At 44.3% G+C, this 18245-nt stretch overlaps 1 protein-coding gene across 1 annotated transcript in view; it reads left to right on the forward strand.

Annotated features, from left to right (window-relative positions):
* The first annotated feature begins 5671 nt into the window (after positions 1-5671).
* The window catches only part of FAM124A (family with sequence similarity 124 member A), a 68753-nt gene continuing 56179 nt past the window's right edge, over positions 5672-18245 (forward strand). The window contains exons 1-2 of the mRNA XM_003270112.3: positions 5672-5918; positions 14680-14711. Of these exons, the coding sequence (XP_003270160.1) occupies positions 5851-5918; positions 14680-14711 (100 nt within the window). The 5' untranslated portion in view covers positions 5672-5850. The remainder of the gene's footprint in view (positions 5919-14679; positions 14712-18245) is intronic.

Below are 18245 nucleotides of genomic sequence, written 5' to 3' on the forward strand. Positions count from 1 at the left end.
CTTGAACCCAGAAGGCGGAGGTTGCAGTGAGCCAAGATTGTGCCACTGCACTCCAGCCTGGTGACAGAGCGAGACTCCATCTCAAAAAAAAAGAAAGAAAGAGAGAGAGACAGAAAGAAAGAAAGAGAAGAAAGAGAGAGAGAGAGAGAGAGAGAGAGAGGAAGGAAGGAAGGAAGGAAGGAAGGAAGGAAGGAAGTGATTCACTTACAAAGAGGCCATTAGAGTTGGTCTTCATCTAATCTGACTGTTTTCTTTACAAGAAGGGGGAATTTAGCCGGGTGCGGTGGCTCACGCTTGTAATCCCAGCACTTTGGGAGGCCAAGGTGGGCGGATCACGAGGTCAGGAGATCGAGACCACGGTGAAACCCCATCTCTACTAAAAAATACAAAAAATTAGCCGGGCGTGGTGGTGGGCGCCTGTAGTCCCAGCTACTCGGAGAGGCTGAGGCAGGAGAATGGCGTGAACCTGGGAGGCGGAGCTTGCAGTGAGCCGAGATTGCGCCACTGCACTCCAGCCTGGGCGACAGAGCAGGACTCCGTCTCAAAAAAAAAAAAAAAAAAAAAAAAGAAGAGGGAATTTGGACACACAAAGAGACCCAAGGATGCACACAGATAGAAGAAAGATACAGCGAGAAAGTGGCCATCTGCAAGCAAAGGAGAGGCCTCCAGAGAAACCCATCCTGCTGACACCATGATCTTCCACCTCCAGCCTCCAGAACTGTGAGGAAATCAACTTCTATTGTTGAAGCCATGCTGTCTGTGGTACTTTGTAATGGCGGCCCAAGCTGACTAACAGGCCGTTGGAGCTGGGGAGGACTGGGTCCCTGAAGGAAAGTGTCAGGATGAAAGTGGACGGAAGGCCAAAGCTTTCCAAGCCTAGGTTATTCGTAGAACCATAAATGGGTGACTTAGCCACAGTTCCCAGGAGGCGTGTCTATTCACGGGGGACTGGAGGGCAGTGCCCTGAGTCTAGGGTTCCCTTTGATTCTTAAATTTCCACAGCACTTTTCCAGAAGCCAGCCTTTCACATTCCCATCTCATTTTACGCCCACCCACCCACCAGTTGTTGGGGGTCACAGTGGGTGGGTGGTCTGATGTCTGGCTTGGACTCCAGATCTCGTCCGGGTATAAACTGCAGGCTGAGAATTCTTGGGAAGCCTCCAAGGCAGGACCACTATCTGTGCTCTCCCTTATCAAAGTGGAGTCATTTATATTTTAATGAGATTATTTCCCAACACAACAGTTTATCTTTCCTTTCATTTATCCCTTTGCCATCTGGTCCCCTTATGTTTGCATGTAGGGCTAGTGGCTTTCTTTGTCTAAGTAGATTTGTCAATAGTTTATAAATTTTCTTCTCATGATCATAATATTTATTTTTCACATTAGACAGACTCTTCTGGAGATTTGGAAGAAAGAGAATTCTTTTTTTTAAATTTTAATGTCATTCTTTAACCTGTAATTTTTGTTTCTGGGAAATGTGTTTTCAAAAAGTAATTAATTAATTAAAACGAAAGAGCAAAAGTTCCCAGACCAATATATTTTCTGGTTCTGTTTGCTACTGGATAACCCTAACAAATATTTTACTTAAGGGACTAAATCAAGCTCGCCTAATAGCAAACGGTACAGATGCAATGAAAGTGGCCTAGCTTCCCTCTTAATTGAAATCCAAATCTGGGCAAATCCTATGTTCTGGAGATATTTATTTTTATCTGTTTTCAGTCTCTTGCTTTAAAGTTCTTATCTTAAAGCTACTTAGCTCCTCATTTTTTGGCCCCCTCCCAATTACTCTTGGCCTTCTTAATTACTAATCCATCTCTTTCATCAGCAAAGTTGATGGACTGTATTTACCATCCGATTATCTTAAGTTTTTTCCTCCAAGACAGGGCTTTGGCATTCCAGTCCTATTCTAATGGCTGATGGCACTACATACCTCTCAGGTGCCTGGTGGGAAGGCCAGCCATGCCCACTGGCCTTGCCCTCTCTTGACTCAAAAAGCTCCATTAGGCCAGAAAATAGCTCTGGCCTATTCCTCAACATATCCCCAGCACCAGCCCCTGCTTAGTACACACTGAGTGTTCAATAAATAAATGAATGAACTGCCTTGTTTTCTAACACACCAACACATGCAATAATATAAACAGAGACTGAAATATGCTTTATAGGTGAAATGCAACAAAAGATTGATGTTCGGACCTTTCTGAGAAAAAGGGATTAAAAAATCAGCAATATCTTTTATTCATATGCTTCATAGTTTCTAAGGGGCTTTGAATCTCCTGTGAGATTTATATCAACAACCCCATTTTAAGGACAAAGGAAGCCTCACAAGGATTTTGTGAGAATTAAATAAATCATGTATGTAAAATCCTTACCACAATGCCTGACATGTAGTAAGAACTTTAGAAACACTTGATGGTCTATCCTTTTACTCTATCGAGAGTTTAAACAACTAGTACATGATGGATTCCGATCCAGAAGTCAGGTTTCATGTTTCCTGGCCTGTTACACTTCCTGCCATACCTCAGTATTCCCCCAACACTGTTCTCAGGCTCTGATAGGAGTATCTTGAGGGCAGCAGTCAAGACACCCTAAGCAGACCAGTGACACTTTTCTGTCCCCATCTTAAAGGGGTGGAGAGCATTGTACCCCCGTGATTAAAGAGACTGACATTAAAGAGCTGGACTATGGAGTGTGGGAACCATGTAAGTTTAGGGGCTAGATACCCTGCAGTGATCACTTCAAGGTTCTTGTGTTGGTTACCTGCCAGCAGCTCTTATACCCCACCCCCCAAAAAAATGGGCCAGGTGCAATGGCTCATGCTTATAATCCCAGCACTTTGAGAGGCCAAGGCAGGAGGATCACTTGAGGCCAGGAGTTTGAGACCAGCCTGGGCAACATATTTTTCTCTAAAAAAAAAATTAAAACTCAGCTGGGCATGGTGGCATGCCTATAGTCCCAGCTACTCAGGAGGCTGGGAGGATTACTTGAATCAGGGAGGTCGAGGTTGTAGTGAGCTGTGATTGCACCACTGCACTCTAGCCTGGGCAACAGAGCAAGACCCTGTCTCAAAACAAACAAGTAAAAAATGAAGTGAGGCTATTAAAACCTGGGAACTGAAGCAGAAAGCCATGCATCACTAGAATACAGTGATACTATTCAAGCTTCTCTTCCATATAATAAATGCATCACTGAGTTGCCATTAGACTGCAATGCTAATGATGAATGATAACACTGTGTCCCCTGTGGGCAAGGGGAACCTGAATCAATGCATCATTTTGAGATGTGGCTCGAGGTTTTGGTCTGGCATGCCCTTTCTCTGGATATTTGAGAAAGGCAGAAATCATTTAAATAGCATCTCGTTTTCCAAAGCCCATCTTCTAAAAGTCGTGCTGATTTCACCCTTTCTTCCCTGGCCTTTTCCATCTTCCTGAGGATACAACTGGCCCACTCATCAGCCTTCTAGGTAAGTGGCACAGGCCCCAGCCACCTTAAGTGGACTACCTGGCTTCCCTACTCACTGATAGGGTGTCCTGGGACAAGGCACTGGAACTCAGTGGGGTTTAGTTTCCTCAACGGTAAAATAGAAAAGTATCTTGCTTATTTCACGACACTTCCCTGAGGATCAAACGAGGTACAGTTTGAATTGTTCCCACACAGAGTAAATAAAGGCAGGTTCCCTCCTGGCTGCAAGATAAAAAATGGTGGAATATTCATTATACTTACCTACTTGGCCACTTGTATTACTCCTTTTAGTTTGGATTCATTGACAGTCCTTTTCTATTTTCCAAATACACTATAATGATCTACTGGTGACTTCTTGGAGGTGTCACACTTAGGTCAAATGTCTTGCTACCGTCTTTGCAAGTTTACATCGCTCCAGTTACCCAACTTGCCATCACTTCCCCTCTAACTAAATGCTCAGTGCCACAACCTGCCTCACACTTGCAGGTCTCTCTTCCTGGAGCACCTCCTCACCCCACAACCTGCACTGGGCTGCTTCCCTGTCATTCACTCGACACATGCACATTGCTCCAGGGGCCGTTCCAGGTGTTGCGGACACACCAAGAACAGAAAACACTGTGTCCCTGCTGTTATGGAGCTGACATTAGAGGTATGGGTGGGGAGGAAAGAGCAGGTGGCCAGTAAATAAATCTATCATCTGCCAGTTCCTAATAGAGTGCTAAGAAATAGAGTCAGATAAGGGGACACTATGATGTAGGATTAGTCAGGGAGGCCTGCCTTATGAGGGGCCATTTGAACCCAGAACAGAAGGAAATGTGGAGGGAGTCTTGCAGAAAATCTGGGAGAAAATATCCCAGAAAGAAGGAACAGAAAGTGCAAAGGCCCTGAGGCAGAAGAGGGCTCAGGTATCCCTCCCTGAGACAGCTTTCCCTGCTCTCTCGCAATTTGAATTATGTTCTCTCTTTCTTGGGCACACTATTCTTTTCCTTCATAGTGGTTTATCTCCATTTTATTATACACATATAATAATAATAATACATACACACATACACTCAGAATTTGTTTGACTGTCTCTCCTCTGGATTGTAAGTGCCATGAAGGCAAGGATCTTACCTGTTGCTGTTTTCTCTCATTTGTATATGCAGAGTTTACCTTCCTGTTTGGCATTTGTTTACTGAATGAATCAGTACATTAAAAATGATCATTAATGACATTGTGCACTACATCACTCACAATGTTCCTCACCCCACTTGAGAATTTTCTTTTAGAGATCAGTGCATGGGCAGGGGAACCTCCCTTGAAGAACTGGCACGCTCCTTTCTTTCAGCTAATGCCCACCAATACGTCCGTTGCTGTTTGGGGTGCAAGAAATTTTAGGCTCAGTAAGGACAATTCCTCCCAATGGCTTGGATAGGGCTGTCAGAACTAAATTCAAGTTGTTCAGATTCTCCTTCCGCCCACCCTGCCAACTTGCCTCCCTCTTCACCCTTCTAATAGGAGGTGAGCCCCTCCAATAGCGATCATTAACTCATCCTAAGGTTATCCCCTTGCTGCAACAACCCGTGAATTGCAGGTTCATTCAATGCTCTTTAAATTATTTTTAAAGCCTTTTTTTCTTTAAGTAGCAAAAGACTGCATGACACCTATTGTAAACCGGCAAGTTGAGGGGGTGGGATGCCACTAGGACGTGTACTGAGAAAGGTGATAATGAATTTGGCGTCAGCAATTCTTCAGAAACTAGAAGAAAACACCCAGGTGTTCGAATTGGTCCCAAAAGGGAAACAAATCCTTTTCAGCTTTCACCATGCGCTGAGGTAGGTTTTCTCAGTGCTCCTTCCAGATCAGGAGCTGGAGAATCTCGTGGCAAGTCCTGGGGCTCGGGATTCCCGGACTGTGGGCCTGGGGGAGAGAGGCGGCTCTCGTGTGCACACTCACCCCGCCCCCACAACACACACGCGGTCACGCACCACAGACGAGCACACGCGCTCAGCATAGCCACAGTCGCGTGCAACCAGGATTACACACCGCACCCACATCACACCGCATCCACAGACGCAGGGGACCACACGCACCTCGGCCACTCACGCTCACACGCCCCCCACGCGCTCGCACACGCGCTTGCGCGCACTCCCCGCGCGCCGCCGCGCGCACACGCGGGTCCCGCCGGACGGCGAGGGGCGGGGCGGGCGCGGCCGCGGGTGCCCAGCCGGGCGCGGCCGGGAGAGGGCGCGGCGCGGCGCGGGGTTCGCGGCTGGCGCTTGAGTTGTTTGCCGGCTCCCGGGCCGCCAGACGCTCGGAGGAAGCCCGGCCGGCTCGGACTGGGCGGCCGGGACGGAAGGCGCCCCGGGTCACGACGGCGCCCGCAAGCCGAGCGCGGCCGGGACGTGCACCATGGACCCGAAGGCGGGCGGCGGCGGCGAGGAGGACGACTGCGTGGACTCGGGCGCCGAGACCGGAGGGTGAGCCGCGCCGGGCCGGGCCGCGGGCGGGGGGCGTTCTCCGAGTTGCGCGGCGGCTCCTCCCCGGCCGGGGACCCTCCTGATCCCCGCGACGGGACCGGGGCGCGGGGCTTCTCCTCCTGCCGGATCCCCCGCTCCCTCCTGGGCGGGCCGCGCTGCCCTGGGCAGGGCGGGCCCCACCTTGGGGGAGGAAAGTGGAAGGACTCAAGGTTCAGTGCAAGCCCACCCATCCCGTGAGGCGATGCAGAGCGCCAGGCGGATGCAAAGACCCCTTGTCTGCATCGCTAGAGACAGGAGATGCTCTTGCACTTGTTTCATCTTTCCTCGGGGACTTTCCTCCTGTAGCTCCGGAGCCCCCTGGAGTCCGGCCCTGGAGATCGGGAGAGGAGGAAAAGCAGAGTGGGACACTCGCACCTAAAAGTCTTTCCTAAGTCGGCTAGGAGGATGGCATTTCTCGTTATATGGCTTCATCGTGGGACTTTAATCTGTGCTGCCGAGTCCCCCTCCTCGACTCCTCCAGTCCCGCCGAACTTCCTCACCTCTAAGTGCACCTGTCCCAGCTGGACCCGTTGGCCTGTTGTACCGGCGGAATGGAGATGGTGTTGGGATTAGGATCTAGCCATGCCTTTTTTTGTTTTGTTTTAAATATTCTCTTCGCTTCAGGGGGCTCAAACAATGAGCTCAAACCTTTGGAGACTAATTAGTTAGTCTCCAAACACTGTTTTCCTGAGCGGAACAAAAGACAAAATGCCTTTTAGGAGATGAATGTCATTATAAAGGCTTCCAGGCAGCCTCTGTCTCTAAAAGGACTTTCCTGTGCAGAGTCAGCACCACATTCAGGCCGCGGGTACTGACCCACGAGGAAAGGGTGTCTTTTCCTATCTGGAGTAATCCTGGGGGAGGGCGGGAGCTGCCCAGACTACAGAAAGCCTCATTCCTGGAAGGTCGGAGGGGTTTTAGACTAATCTCAGGATTTGGCAACCCTGTAAGGGCAGGTAGAGAATCCAGGCCCACGATCGACCCAGAGTTCTAATCCAACCCCGGCAAAGCTCCCCACACGGCCCCTCCTGCCCCACCATTCCTAGCCCAAATGCGGGACTTTAAGCTCCCTAGGGCATTCACCCAGCAATGGGCTTTCTCTGTTATCCAAACTTATTCATAGCTCTCTACAGCACCCAATTATAATCTGGTGGAGTAACCTGATGCTAAATGCCAAACTTCCTTGCTTCTTCCCACTCTTTGTATAAGTGGCATTTATCAACTTTAATTGAAGATTATTGGCTTTTGTTTTTCTGCCACTCGTTAGCTGGACCGTGAATAGAAGAAACAAAGCAAAATTAACCAGCTTATTTGTAGCTGCGTTAAATAAAGCATTCACTAGTCTATTCATTTTCAATTTGCAGAGCTCACCTAAAACTGCTATTTTTTTCAAGGGCTTTGCCTTAGAGAAGGGAGAGGAAGTCCTGGACCCAGGGGGTGACATCGCCCCAGGATCTGGACATCAGCATGACAGCTGCCAGGCCTCCTGGGAGGGGTTCCCCTCCTGCTGACACCAGAGCTTCTGTTCTCAGCCTCTGTCACTAAAATGTGTAGTTGTAACAGGACAGAATTGTTTAAAGAATTCTTGGCCGGGCGCGGTAGCTCGCGCCTGTAATCCCAGCACTTTGGGAGGCCGAGGTGGGCGGATCACCTGAGGTCGGGAGTTCGAGACCAGCCTGGCCAACATGGAGAAACCTCATCCCTACTAAAAAAAATACAGAATTAGCCGGGCGTGGTGGTGCATGCCTGTAATCCCAGCTACTCGGGAGGCTGAGGCAGGAGAATCGCTTGAACCCAGGAGGCGGAGGTTGCCATGAGCCGAGATCACGCCATTGCACTCCAGCATGGGCAACAAGAGCGAAACTCCATCTCCAAAAAAAAGGAATTCTTACTATATCACTAACATCCTTAAGCTAAAGGTAAAATAGCATGCGTTTCAATGTATGCTAATTAGTTTTGTGTTTACCATATATTCACAGAGCCCTTGAATTTCAGTTATCAAAAAGCTGTTCGTTTCCCTACTTTTCAAGAGCTTGCCCCCACCCCTTACCCTATCCAGCTTTCACAGAGATTGTGTAGAAAGCACATAGAAAACAATAAGTGTTTGCTATCGTTAGTATTTTTAAAATGCAAATCTGATCATGTCTCTCCCTTTCAAACTTGTATGGCTCTGTTATCTACAAATGCAAGGAATTTAATGTGGCCTATATGCCCTGACTCCTGTTATGGAGTCCCTTCTTCCCTCCCTGGCCTTGTTTCTCAGCAGGTCCTTCTTTGCGCCTTGTATCTAGCCACATCCAACAGGTTTTTGTGTTTCCTCGCCTTTGTCAAGCTGCCCTCTTTGCCAGCTCTGCCCTTCCCACCTGACATGTCTGTCTGCCAGGTGAAACTCTACTCTTCTTTCAGGACTCAGCTCAAGTGACACATCTGCTAAGGCAGCGATCCTTAATTTGGGGTCCATGAATTCCTTCAAGTTGTATGCAGAATGATGTGCTTTGTGAATTTGTATGAGAAGAGAACTTATTTTTTTATCAAATTCTCAAAGTAGCTGGTGATCTATTCCAAACCAAGTTTGGGCAAGGTATGAGACATTTCATTTTCAACACACTGTGTCTGAGGTGTTGCAAGACATCCAAGTAAAGATGATAAATCAGCAGTTGGGTATATCTGTCTGGGACTCAGAAGGGAAGTCTGCATGATGACATTGCATTTGGGTACTATTTACCTAAACATGGCAATGGAAGCCCTGGGAGAGACTAAATCAACTAAAGGTAATAGCAAGCACTTTCTTAGCATTTAGTATGTGCCACCTACTGTTCTAAGCCTTTATGTATTTCATGGACTCCTCGAATCCTTCAGCAACTCTGTGCAGCAGGTGCTCTTTAAGACCAGCCTTGAGAAACCGCATTTAAACACGCAGTCAATGAGAATGAGCTGATAAAGGAGCCTGAGAAAGAGTAGACTTGGAGTCAAAGAAAGAAGAATATGAATCATTGAAGCCAAGGGAGGTTTAAGTTTTGGAGAAAGGAAAGAGAGATCAACTGTGCTACTGAGAAACTAATGAAGATGAGGAACGCTAAATGTCTTTTTTAAATGGAGATGATGAAGTGAAGGAAGAGTGGTATTTCACAGCGGGGTGGTGGAGGCAGGAGCCAGATTAGAGTGGCTCTAGAAGGCAGTAGAAGGTGAAGAAAAAGAGACAGCTGGATTCCTTTGTCTGGAAAAAGGAGAGGCAAAAAGAGGCAGTAGCTAAAGGGGAGAGTGGAGTGAAGAAAGATTTCTTAAACATAGGTGCTAATTGAGCAATCAGTGTGAAAGAAAGGATTTTGTAGAAAGGGAAAGGAGAGGAAGAGAAAAGATGATAATCTGTAATGTCGGCTTTCTTTCTTTCTTTTTTTTAACAGACAGGTTCTCTCTGTCACCCAGGCTGGAGTGCATTGGTGGAATCATGGCTCACTGCAACCTCAAATTCCAAGGCTCAAGTAATCCTCCCGCCTCAGCCTCCTGAGTAGCTGGGATTACAGGCCTGCACCACCGACACCATGCCCAGCTAATTTTTTTATTTTTATTTTTATAAACACAAGGTCCTGCTATGTTGCTCAGAAACTGTCTTAAACTCCTGGCCTCAAGCAATCCTTCCACCTCGGCCTCCCAAAGCACTAGGATTATAGGTGTCAGCCACTGCTTCTGGCCCTATAGTGTCAGCATTCTGAAAAAGTGGAGGCAGATGAACTTCAGACCACAGGGGGATGGATGGCTTTAGGTAGGAGGCAGGACATCCCCTCCTGCAATTAGAAGGGCAGCCAAGATGGGGTTTCTCTTTGGTGTAAATACAGCCCTCCACCATCTGAGGAGAATGGAGATTTGAATAGTTGTTTGGAGCAATGTTGAGCAGGTGCCCAGTTGAAATTTGCAATTACGTATTTAAATAAATAACAAGAGGTGCAGGTTCCCCTTGTTATTTATTTTCTCGCAGCAATGCTCAACCACCTAGGGTCAGGCAGAGAGAGAGAGTGGGTAGTTAGGATCATCAAAATTTGGGGTAAGGGAGTGGGAACAAAACACAGAAACAAGGGCTGTCAGGGTATTGCTTAAGCTGATTATCCATCCTTTCAGCGGCATGATGGAAGAAACAGTTCTGAGAAACTTTGTGGGTCCCACTGCCAGTGGCCATGTTGGCCACTTTGAAAGTTACAGTCACAAGAGCCAGCCTGCTTGCATTCACATTCTGGCTCCTCCACTTAGGGACTGTGAAACCTTGATCCAGCGACTTAACCTCTCTCTGCTCTCAGTTTCCTCCTCTGTACAATGGGGATGATGATAGTAGTACCTACCTTCTAGGGTTGGTGTGAGGATTAAATGAGCGTATATATTTAAAGCCCCTAGAACAGTGGCTGTTCAGTGTCTAGAACCCTTAGTACATGATTATTTCTCACCATGCTATATTATTATTGTTATGAAGAACACTCCAAATTATAAACTTAGAGTTTTGTATAATGAAAATTGTGAGCTCAAGACCATATGTTTTTCAAACTCATCACAACACATCCTCTGTTGCTTTTAAATACCTTAAGTAATTTGATCATTCAGAACATCTGAGAGACTACAGGGCATGCCTCGGTATTCTAATAATTATGTTTTACAGATGAGGAAATGGAGACTCAGAGGGCACATGGCTCGTTAGAGGCATGAATTGAAGCCTGGATCTCCAGTGTGCTTCCCACCTAGTGAAGTTGCCTCTCCAGGAGCTGTTTGATCTGTAATTAATTCTTGTTTTCTGCTCAGACATTTTCTTTTGCTTGAAATGCTGCTGCTGCTGTCTCACCCACCTAATACAGGCAAAGACTAAAAGCAAACTAGTATTCTTCTGTAGCAATTGATGTCCTTTTGAAACTCCCATTTTCCAAATCCACTTGAAAGAAGCCTTGTGCTCTTATGTACTTTCTGTTAGCAAAAACTGGCAAGTCGGCTGCTGATGGTGGTAAACTATCTTAAGAAACAGAATCCCTTAAATAGAAAGACAGCCAGTTCCTTGTAAACCCAAATAAAAGCCAATGCTTTATAATGACTGTTTCATTAGTGATGTCTTCAAGATTTGGCATGTAAGCCACTCTTTTGCATGTGATGGATTATTTTCATTCAATAGTTTGGTCTGGCATTAATGAACTTCCACTTCCACCTCAGCTGTCACTGAGCTTCTGAACCTGTAGGGCCATACCATGCCCTGTTTCTTTGGAGGACCTCCAATTGATACTTCGCTGTGACTTAAGACATAACAAAAAATCAAGGGTCTAGACTTTAAATAGATGGGTGGAAAAGAATACGTGGGGTGAATTTTTAAATGGGATAGGCCTTTTAAAAAGATGAAAGGGGAAATGCTGTATAGAAGGCCAGAGCGTTTGTTAGTACTTTGTTATCTTTGTATTCAAGGTGGAGCTAGTTAACATTAAATTTAATTCAGTGCAATGAGGGTTAACAGATGAGGTTCATGATGCTCAATAGCTGATGTTTTACAGAAACATCAAGATCAATTTTACAGGAATGCCAAGATCAATTCTTATGCCATGATTTTCCTGGAAAATAATTTAGGAAGGTATTCTGTATATATGTAGTATGTCATTTGGTAACTAGGCTGCTGTCTGATAGGGTAAACTGTCTTAAGTACAGAACCTCTGTATAATCCCTATATGCAATATTGTAATTAATATAGTCAAGGGACTGCATCTTTCTGTTCATTATTGGCACAAATACTAAATAATATTTGGAAATGTGTCTATATTTGTCAGGTGTGTGAATGTACGTAATTCTTGTATTCTACTCTATATCATGTGTATAAATTTTTCATTCTAAATTCACCTTTCATGCTTCATTCTGGCAGGGTTGAATGTCTTATGCATAGCCAGCTAACTAAATTCTTATGATGTGAGACCAATAAACAGAAATCTCAAGGCAGGTACCCTACTGCTGTTCCTTCTTGCCTAAAAAAAAAACTTGGCCAGAGTACAGACTTGTCCAGAGAACCCTAATCAAATACCTGGTTGTTCTCTGAAATGGTTTGAACCTATTTATTATGTGCAAAATTGTTTCAAGCTTTGTAGTTTGTGTTTCCTAGCAGTATTTCTAGTAAATAAGCTTTTGAGGTTATTTGGAATATATTTTAAGAGCTATAAAAGTATTTATTCCTCAACTCAGTCTATATTTCCACCCATGATAATTTTTCTAAGGAAAAGAAAAATATAAAGCTATATTCATAAATACCTCATTGCCATGTGTTTTGTAAAGGTGAACAACCAGGAACAATCATTTAGCCAACAAAAGGGTTGAACAAATTATAGTGTATTACTTAATTTAAAATGATAATTACAGGAAATGTGTAGCAGCATGTTATGATGGTATCAAGTGAAAAGAGCAATTCAAAATTGTGTCTCTGTCATTATGGCAACTGTGTACAAATTGCATATACTGAGGATCAGAGGCTGGAGAGCAGTGGGAGGCTGTAGGTGACTTTCCGTGTGTTTCTGTTGTGACAGTGGACCGGGGTGAAATTTGGACTGCAGAGCTGGGCCATCCGTCACGGAGAGAGGGGTTTGTGTTTTACACTAGCGAGCTTGAATTTCATCCAGAGAGAGACATGATCAGATTTATCCTTTGCAAAGATTGGCTGCTGTATGTGGAGGGAACTGGAGCAGGATCAGCGTGATTGTCAGAAGGCTGACCATTCGGTGGGCCCAACCCGGTGGTGCCCTTAGTCTCTAGAAACGTGGAGGGACTCATAGAGGGGCATCAGTTATGCCAGCACCTGTCCTAAGACACTAAAATACTGTTGCACTTTAAGATTCTTGAACTATGTTTCAAGTGTAAATTTCCTTCTACATACATATCCATCTGTATGCAGATCTTTAAAATGTATGCGTATGTGAATCCCATCTGCTTCAAGAGAATTTGGAAAATCCTAGCTGAAAATACACATTTTAAAGAATAAAAGAAATAGAAATATCGCACATTCTTATTGTGTGTTGTATTTGAATAGTCATGACATTTCTTTAAAGTCTGTCCATCTTAAGATGATTTTATTGTAATCGAGTTGTTTTCCTGTTGCATCTACCACAGTGGATATTTGCTGAGCAGTCTCTAAGTTTATAAATACTTACATTTCCAAGTATTGTTCTAAAGTTTATGTCCTGAATGGTTCCAGAAAGAATTTAATGCACCAGTACTGGGTTACAAATCCTGGGCTTCAGAACGTTGCTAATCCTTGACCCTCCCCTCTCTGTTGTCTTCCTTAGCCAGTATGTCACCATGTGCTAGCCAGTCAATCCGTTCTGCCTTCGGAGTCCTTCTCTCCACCCACCCTGCACACTCAACTTCAGTCACTAATCATTGCTCACCTCCTGGTCTCTGTACAGATAGTATCACTTTAATTTCCTAGTCAATAAAATAAAAAATTGAATTATATCTATATATATGAATGCAGTTTGTAATATATAAAGGGATATGCAAATGTTGGTAGTTGTTATTCTTTCCAGTTTTAAAATTCATTGATTCCGTGACTACTAAAGTATTTCATTTGCAAAAGTGAAAACCACATGTTGTTTTCTTCCATTTTGTTCCTCAACCAATAAATCAATGCAGCATTTTGAGTGATGTAGGTTATTTTAATCAGTAAGAGGCATGCTGCTTATGATTTTTTAAAAAAGTTTTGCATGTACTTTTTTAAATGTGGCAAGAAGTTCAATGGAGTGAAAATTGGATGATTCAGGAAAGGCAGCAGGAGACTAAGGAGATAAAAGGAATGTATATCTATAAAATTAAACATAATTAAGCAGTTTATTTGCATAACTACGTCCCCAACTTCCATGGCAGAATAAATCCCTACATGCTAAAGTGATTAATTTCCTACTGAGAATGACTTTGGGACCCTAGGGGAAGAAAATACATAGCTTCCATATCAAATTTGTTGCCAGAGAGGAAAGTCTTAACAGCTACAGAAGTAGGGCAGAAACTTACTAGAGATTAAGCAGATCCTTGGCCAGAGCCCCACTCTTACGGAGGCTGAGTGCCAGCAGCTGATTTCTCAGCATAGAAACTGAAAGGGCGATTTCACCCCAGCCTTAGCCTGCCTTTTCCCTTTCCCTATCACAGCTCACATCCTGTTGCTCTAATATCCAGCAGGCTTTCTTCTCAGATGGAATTGAAATCAGTGGAAATATCATTGTGCTTTTGTTTCCTGGTGGTCAGCCCCACCTTGAATGTGGAAACCTTCACAGCTGAGGTTCCCTCTCTCCTTGCGCTGGGATCCTCTGCTTATGTCAGCAAAGGACATTTCCCCATGGTGTGGTGCGAACATTTGAAGGGTGCTCATTTGCAGTAACCTTTGGAGTGAATCCATGAGTGGTGAATCTGTTGAAAACTTCGGGGCTTCTCCCCAGAAAAATAACCATTCAAAATTTTTGCTAAACCTTTAGATGGCTTCTTCCAAACCTCATCAGAGGAATTTGCAGAACTCACATGAGAGCCCCCAGAATTCTAAAGTTCCTTTAAAGTTTTCTTTCAAATTCAGACATAACTTTATTTTGCATAAAATGAGCCTTAGCACTACAGTTTTTAATTGGTGACATTTCTTTACCAGGTAAATGCTACTTACCACCGACTGTTTAAAATTCTGGCTTGAATAAATCATTTGGATAAAGAATTCTACTAACACTGAGGTCTTGTGTTTCAGGTCCGACTACAGCCACCTGTCCTCCACGAGCAGTAAGTATCTTTTAAACATTCTTCAGCATTGTCTAACGGTCCCCGGAGAGGTCAGTACCATAGAGGCCATGTGTGTACATGGTTTATAGTAGGTAAGAATCACCAAAGCATCTTTGCCAAAGAAATGTGGTACAGGATGCTGTAACTCTGGAAGTGGAGGCTTTTCCTGGAGAATCTGATCATACAGAAATTCAGCCTGAAGGATATAACCCAGGCTTTATCAGCTGCTTATGGATGCTTCTAGGAGCATCATCTCTGAAGAATCTGAGGTAGCGCTTTTACTGAACAAACATCTATCAGATACCTGCTACCCTCAGGCGAACAGAAAGCTCAGAGCACAATTCCTGGATCCCTGCGGTTGCTCCAGCTCATCTCTTGCAAAATCTCTTCCCTTGCATGTCTGCATCTGCAGGCAAATATCCTTCCCTCTCCAGTGCAGGGAACATCTATCTCTGGCAAAATCCTGCAAAGTGTGTTAACAGTTGGAACAGTTATAGCTAAAGTGGAAAAGTGATAGCTAAATTCCCTAATTATAACCTACATTGGTTATACATGCCGATACATATCTACCAATACATATGCACATTGATATGCATATATATTAGTATGTATAACCGATGTAGGTTATAATTAGGGAATTTAGCTATTACTTTTCCACTTAAACGTGGCTAAAAGAATACAGACATTTTTATCAATTCATCATCCTGTATTTGTAATTCCTGGCTTATAGGTGGTTATTATATGCAGCAAAAAATGATCAGGAATATGTTCACAAAGACATTCTGGTTATTAAAAAGGCGCTTGTGTTTAATATTAAAGTACAGGTAAATGTACTCATGAGAAATTATGCCTCATAACTAGAAAGAATTGAGAGTGATTAAGATTACTACATAAATGACCGAAGCCATTCAGATTGATTGAATACTTATTTTAAATTAACAAAAGTAATTGTCTTAATATAAAAGCCCTGATTGTTTAAATCAGTAAATACTAAATTGTTTTGCCCTATCTCACTAGCCTGTTAAACTCTCAATTCTAAATAGTTCCCAAATGGAGAGACGCTTAATTGGATTATTCTATTTATTGCTGTTCTGGCTTAGTTTTCCTTTGCAATAACAGACTGAGCAGATAGTTTTATATCTGGATTTGTAATTTAGTGTCAAATTATATTTCATTATTAGTATAACTGCATTGAGCAATTTCTGGTCAGTTCAGCCAATCGGAGACCCAATGTTGCCCCTTAGTTATTAAGAACCATTAGTAATAATGAGAATAATGCTTCAGAGATTTGCACTCATTCCCCAAAGCTCCTGCATTCCTAAAACCAGAGAAAGCTCAGTTGAACTCTGTCTCTCTGTGCCACCGTTTTCATTCCACTCAGTTTTGCCCAGAGGCTACATTTCTTTTCAGAATGATTTTTCTAAAATACTTGTGTGAAGCCTTAGCTCAATTTGTAGCTCACAAATCAGTCCTCTGGGTCACAACACAACACCTCTGTAGTTATCAAAACTGGTAATTTGGTTTGGGATGTTTTCCTCTCTTATTTTAATTGCAGCCTCTGAGTTGGAATTTCTATTAGTGCAGCTGGGATCAATACCCTGCTATTGCTCTTCCTTTCTACTTTAAATGTTTGGTGGTTCCTGCCTCACTCTTCAGTGTTGGGGCCTCTTGGTGAGTGAGTGTGCATATGTGTTTCAATTAGGAAATGTATTTGACTACAAATAATGGTGGAAAATAATGGTTAAACAAGTAGGGATTAGTTTTCCTCTAACCCTTAAGAAGAAGAAAAAAAAAAAGTCCAAGGAGGCAGTGCAGGTCTGGTGTAGAAGCTCCTTTTGTCATCTGACTACACCGTTCTCAGCTTTTGGCTTCCTTCCTCAGTCTTGTCTCAGAGTTATAACATGGCTTCCTCCACCCCAGCCATCACATCCTTGTTCTGGGCAGGAAAAAGGAAAGGGGAAGGGCAGAAGGTACCTGCCAGCTGAGCCATCCCCACTTTTTAAGGAATTTTCCCAGAGACTCTACACAGTAATTTTTATCTCTATTGGCCAGACCTGGGTCACATGTTTAACCCTACTTACAAGGGAGTCTGAAAAATGTTGTTTTCTTTGGTTACATTGTCACATGCTATGGTTCCATTAATAAGGAAGAAGGGGAGAGTGAATACCAGGGCGGGGCGGGTGAGGGGAAGCCGGGAGGGTTGACTGTCCCTGCCTCAGCACCAGCACGGTGCCTGGCCTGCCTCTTCTCCCAGCCAGGAGCATAAATCCTGGCCCCACCCACTTTCAGGAGAAGGCCCCTTGAGCAGTCAGTGAAGAGTAACATAGTTGACTTTCTGAAAATATTTGGAAACAATTTTAAAACCTAAAGTCTTAAATCCTTTAAAGTATCAATTTGACAATGCTACAATAAGAAAAAAATATTTCCTAAGTAGATTTTTAAAATAATGTTTCCCTACAAACTACATAATCACAGGGGTCTGAGTGGAGAGAAGGGTAGTGACTTATTTATCCTGAATGATTTAGTTACAGGGCCTCTCCCAGTCGCAGTCGAGATTTGGGGTGGCACTGTCTGTGTCCAGCAGGGTCCCAGGCTGCCCCTGCCCTACGGCTGCATTGTCCCAGTCCCAGTTTGACATCCTGGGAGCAGCTCCTGCATCTCCTTGTCATTCTGCCACTGCTGTCAGCCTCTCGACTCTGGCTTTTGAATGATTCCTGACTCCTGTTGGGAATTGAGAGTTAATTCTAATCATTCACTATTACAAAGTGGATTTTTCTGCGTCTGCAAGTGATTCTTACACAACATTCACATGATGCTCCTTTACCCATTTGTTCCTGAGTTCACAGGCGCAGAAATGCTTCCTTGGGGTGAGCTAGCAAGAGCATCGACCTTGTTGCCTGTTTGTCCACAGCTGAGTTTTCATTACTAGGGATTGTAATGAGACCTCTCTCCAGAGAGCACCATTCTATTTAGTTGTCTTTTTCCTCAAAATGCATGGGGCTGCTTCCTCATGCCAGCTGCCCCATGGGAGAAAAAGAAAAGTTATCACTAAGCGAAAGGTATAAGAGTGGTGGCGTGGTTAGGTGTCCTGAGTTCTACTCCCAGTTCCACCATGAATTAGCCACATGCTCTTGGGTCATTCACCCTCTCTGGGCCTTTGTTTCCTCCCCTGTAAATAAGACAATTAGGCTGGAAAGCCTTTAAGGGCCCTTCCAGGAGCTCTAGGAGGCTGAGATATGAATGTCCAAGAAACTCTTCTACAAAGAGATGGAAGAAAGGAGGAAAGAAAGAAGCAGGGAAGTACTGAGGCACTTACACCTTTTCTGTTTGCTCTGTTTTTGACCCAGAATAAAAATCTGGAGGCCTGGGCATCCTCTCTCGTGGCCTGTAATGTAAATCCTAAAGCAAGGGCCTGCCAGAATCAACCTGAGCTTCTCTGAACTGTGAGTTGCCTGTAAGTCGGTCACAGTAGAGAGACTGTGGTGAAAGGCAGCAGCTGCTTTTTGTCCCCCTCCCCTCACAGAACTGCACAGG

Source organism: Nomascus leucogenys, chromosome 5 (genome assembly GCF_006542625.1).
Source record: "Nomascus leucogenys isolate Asia chromosome 5, Asia_NLE_v1, whole genome shotgun sequence".
NCBI lineage: Eukaryota > Metazoa > Chordata > Mammalia > Primates > Hylobatidae > Nomascus > Nomascus leucogenys.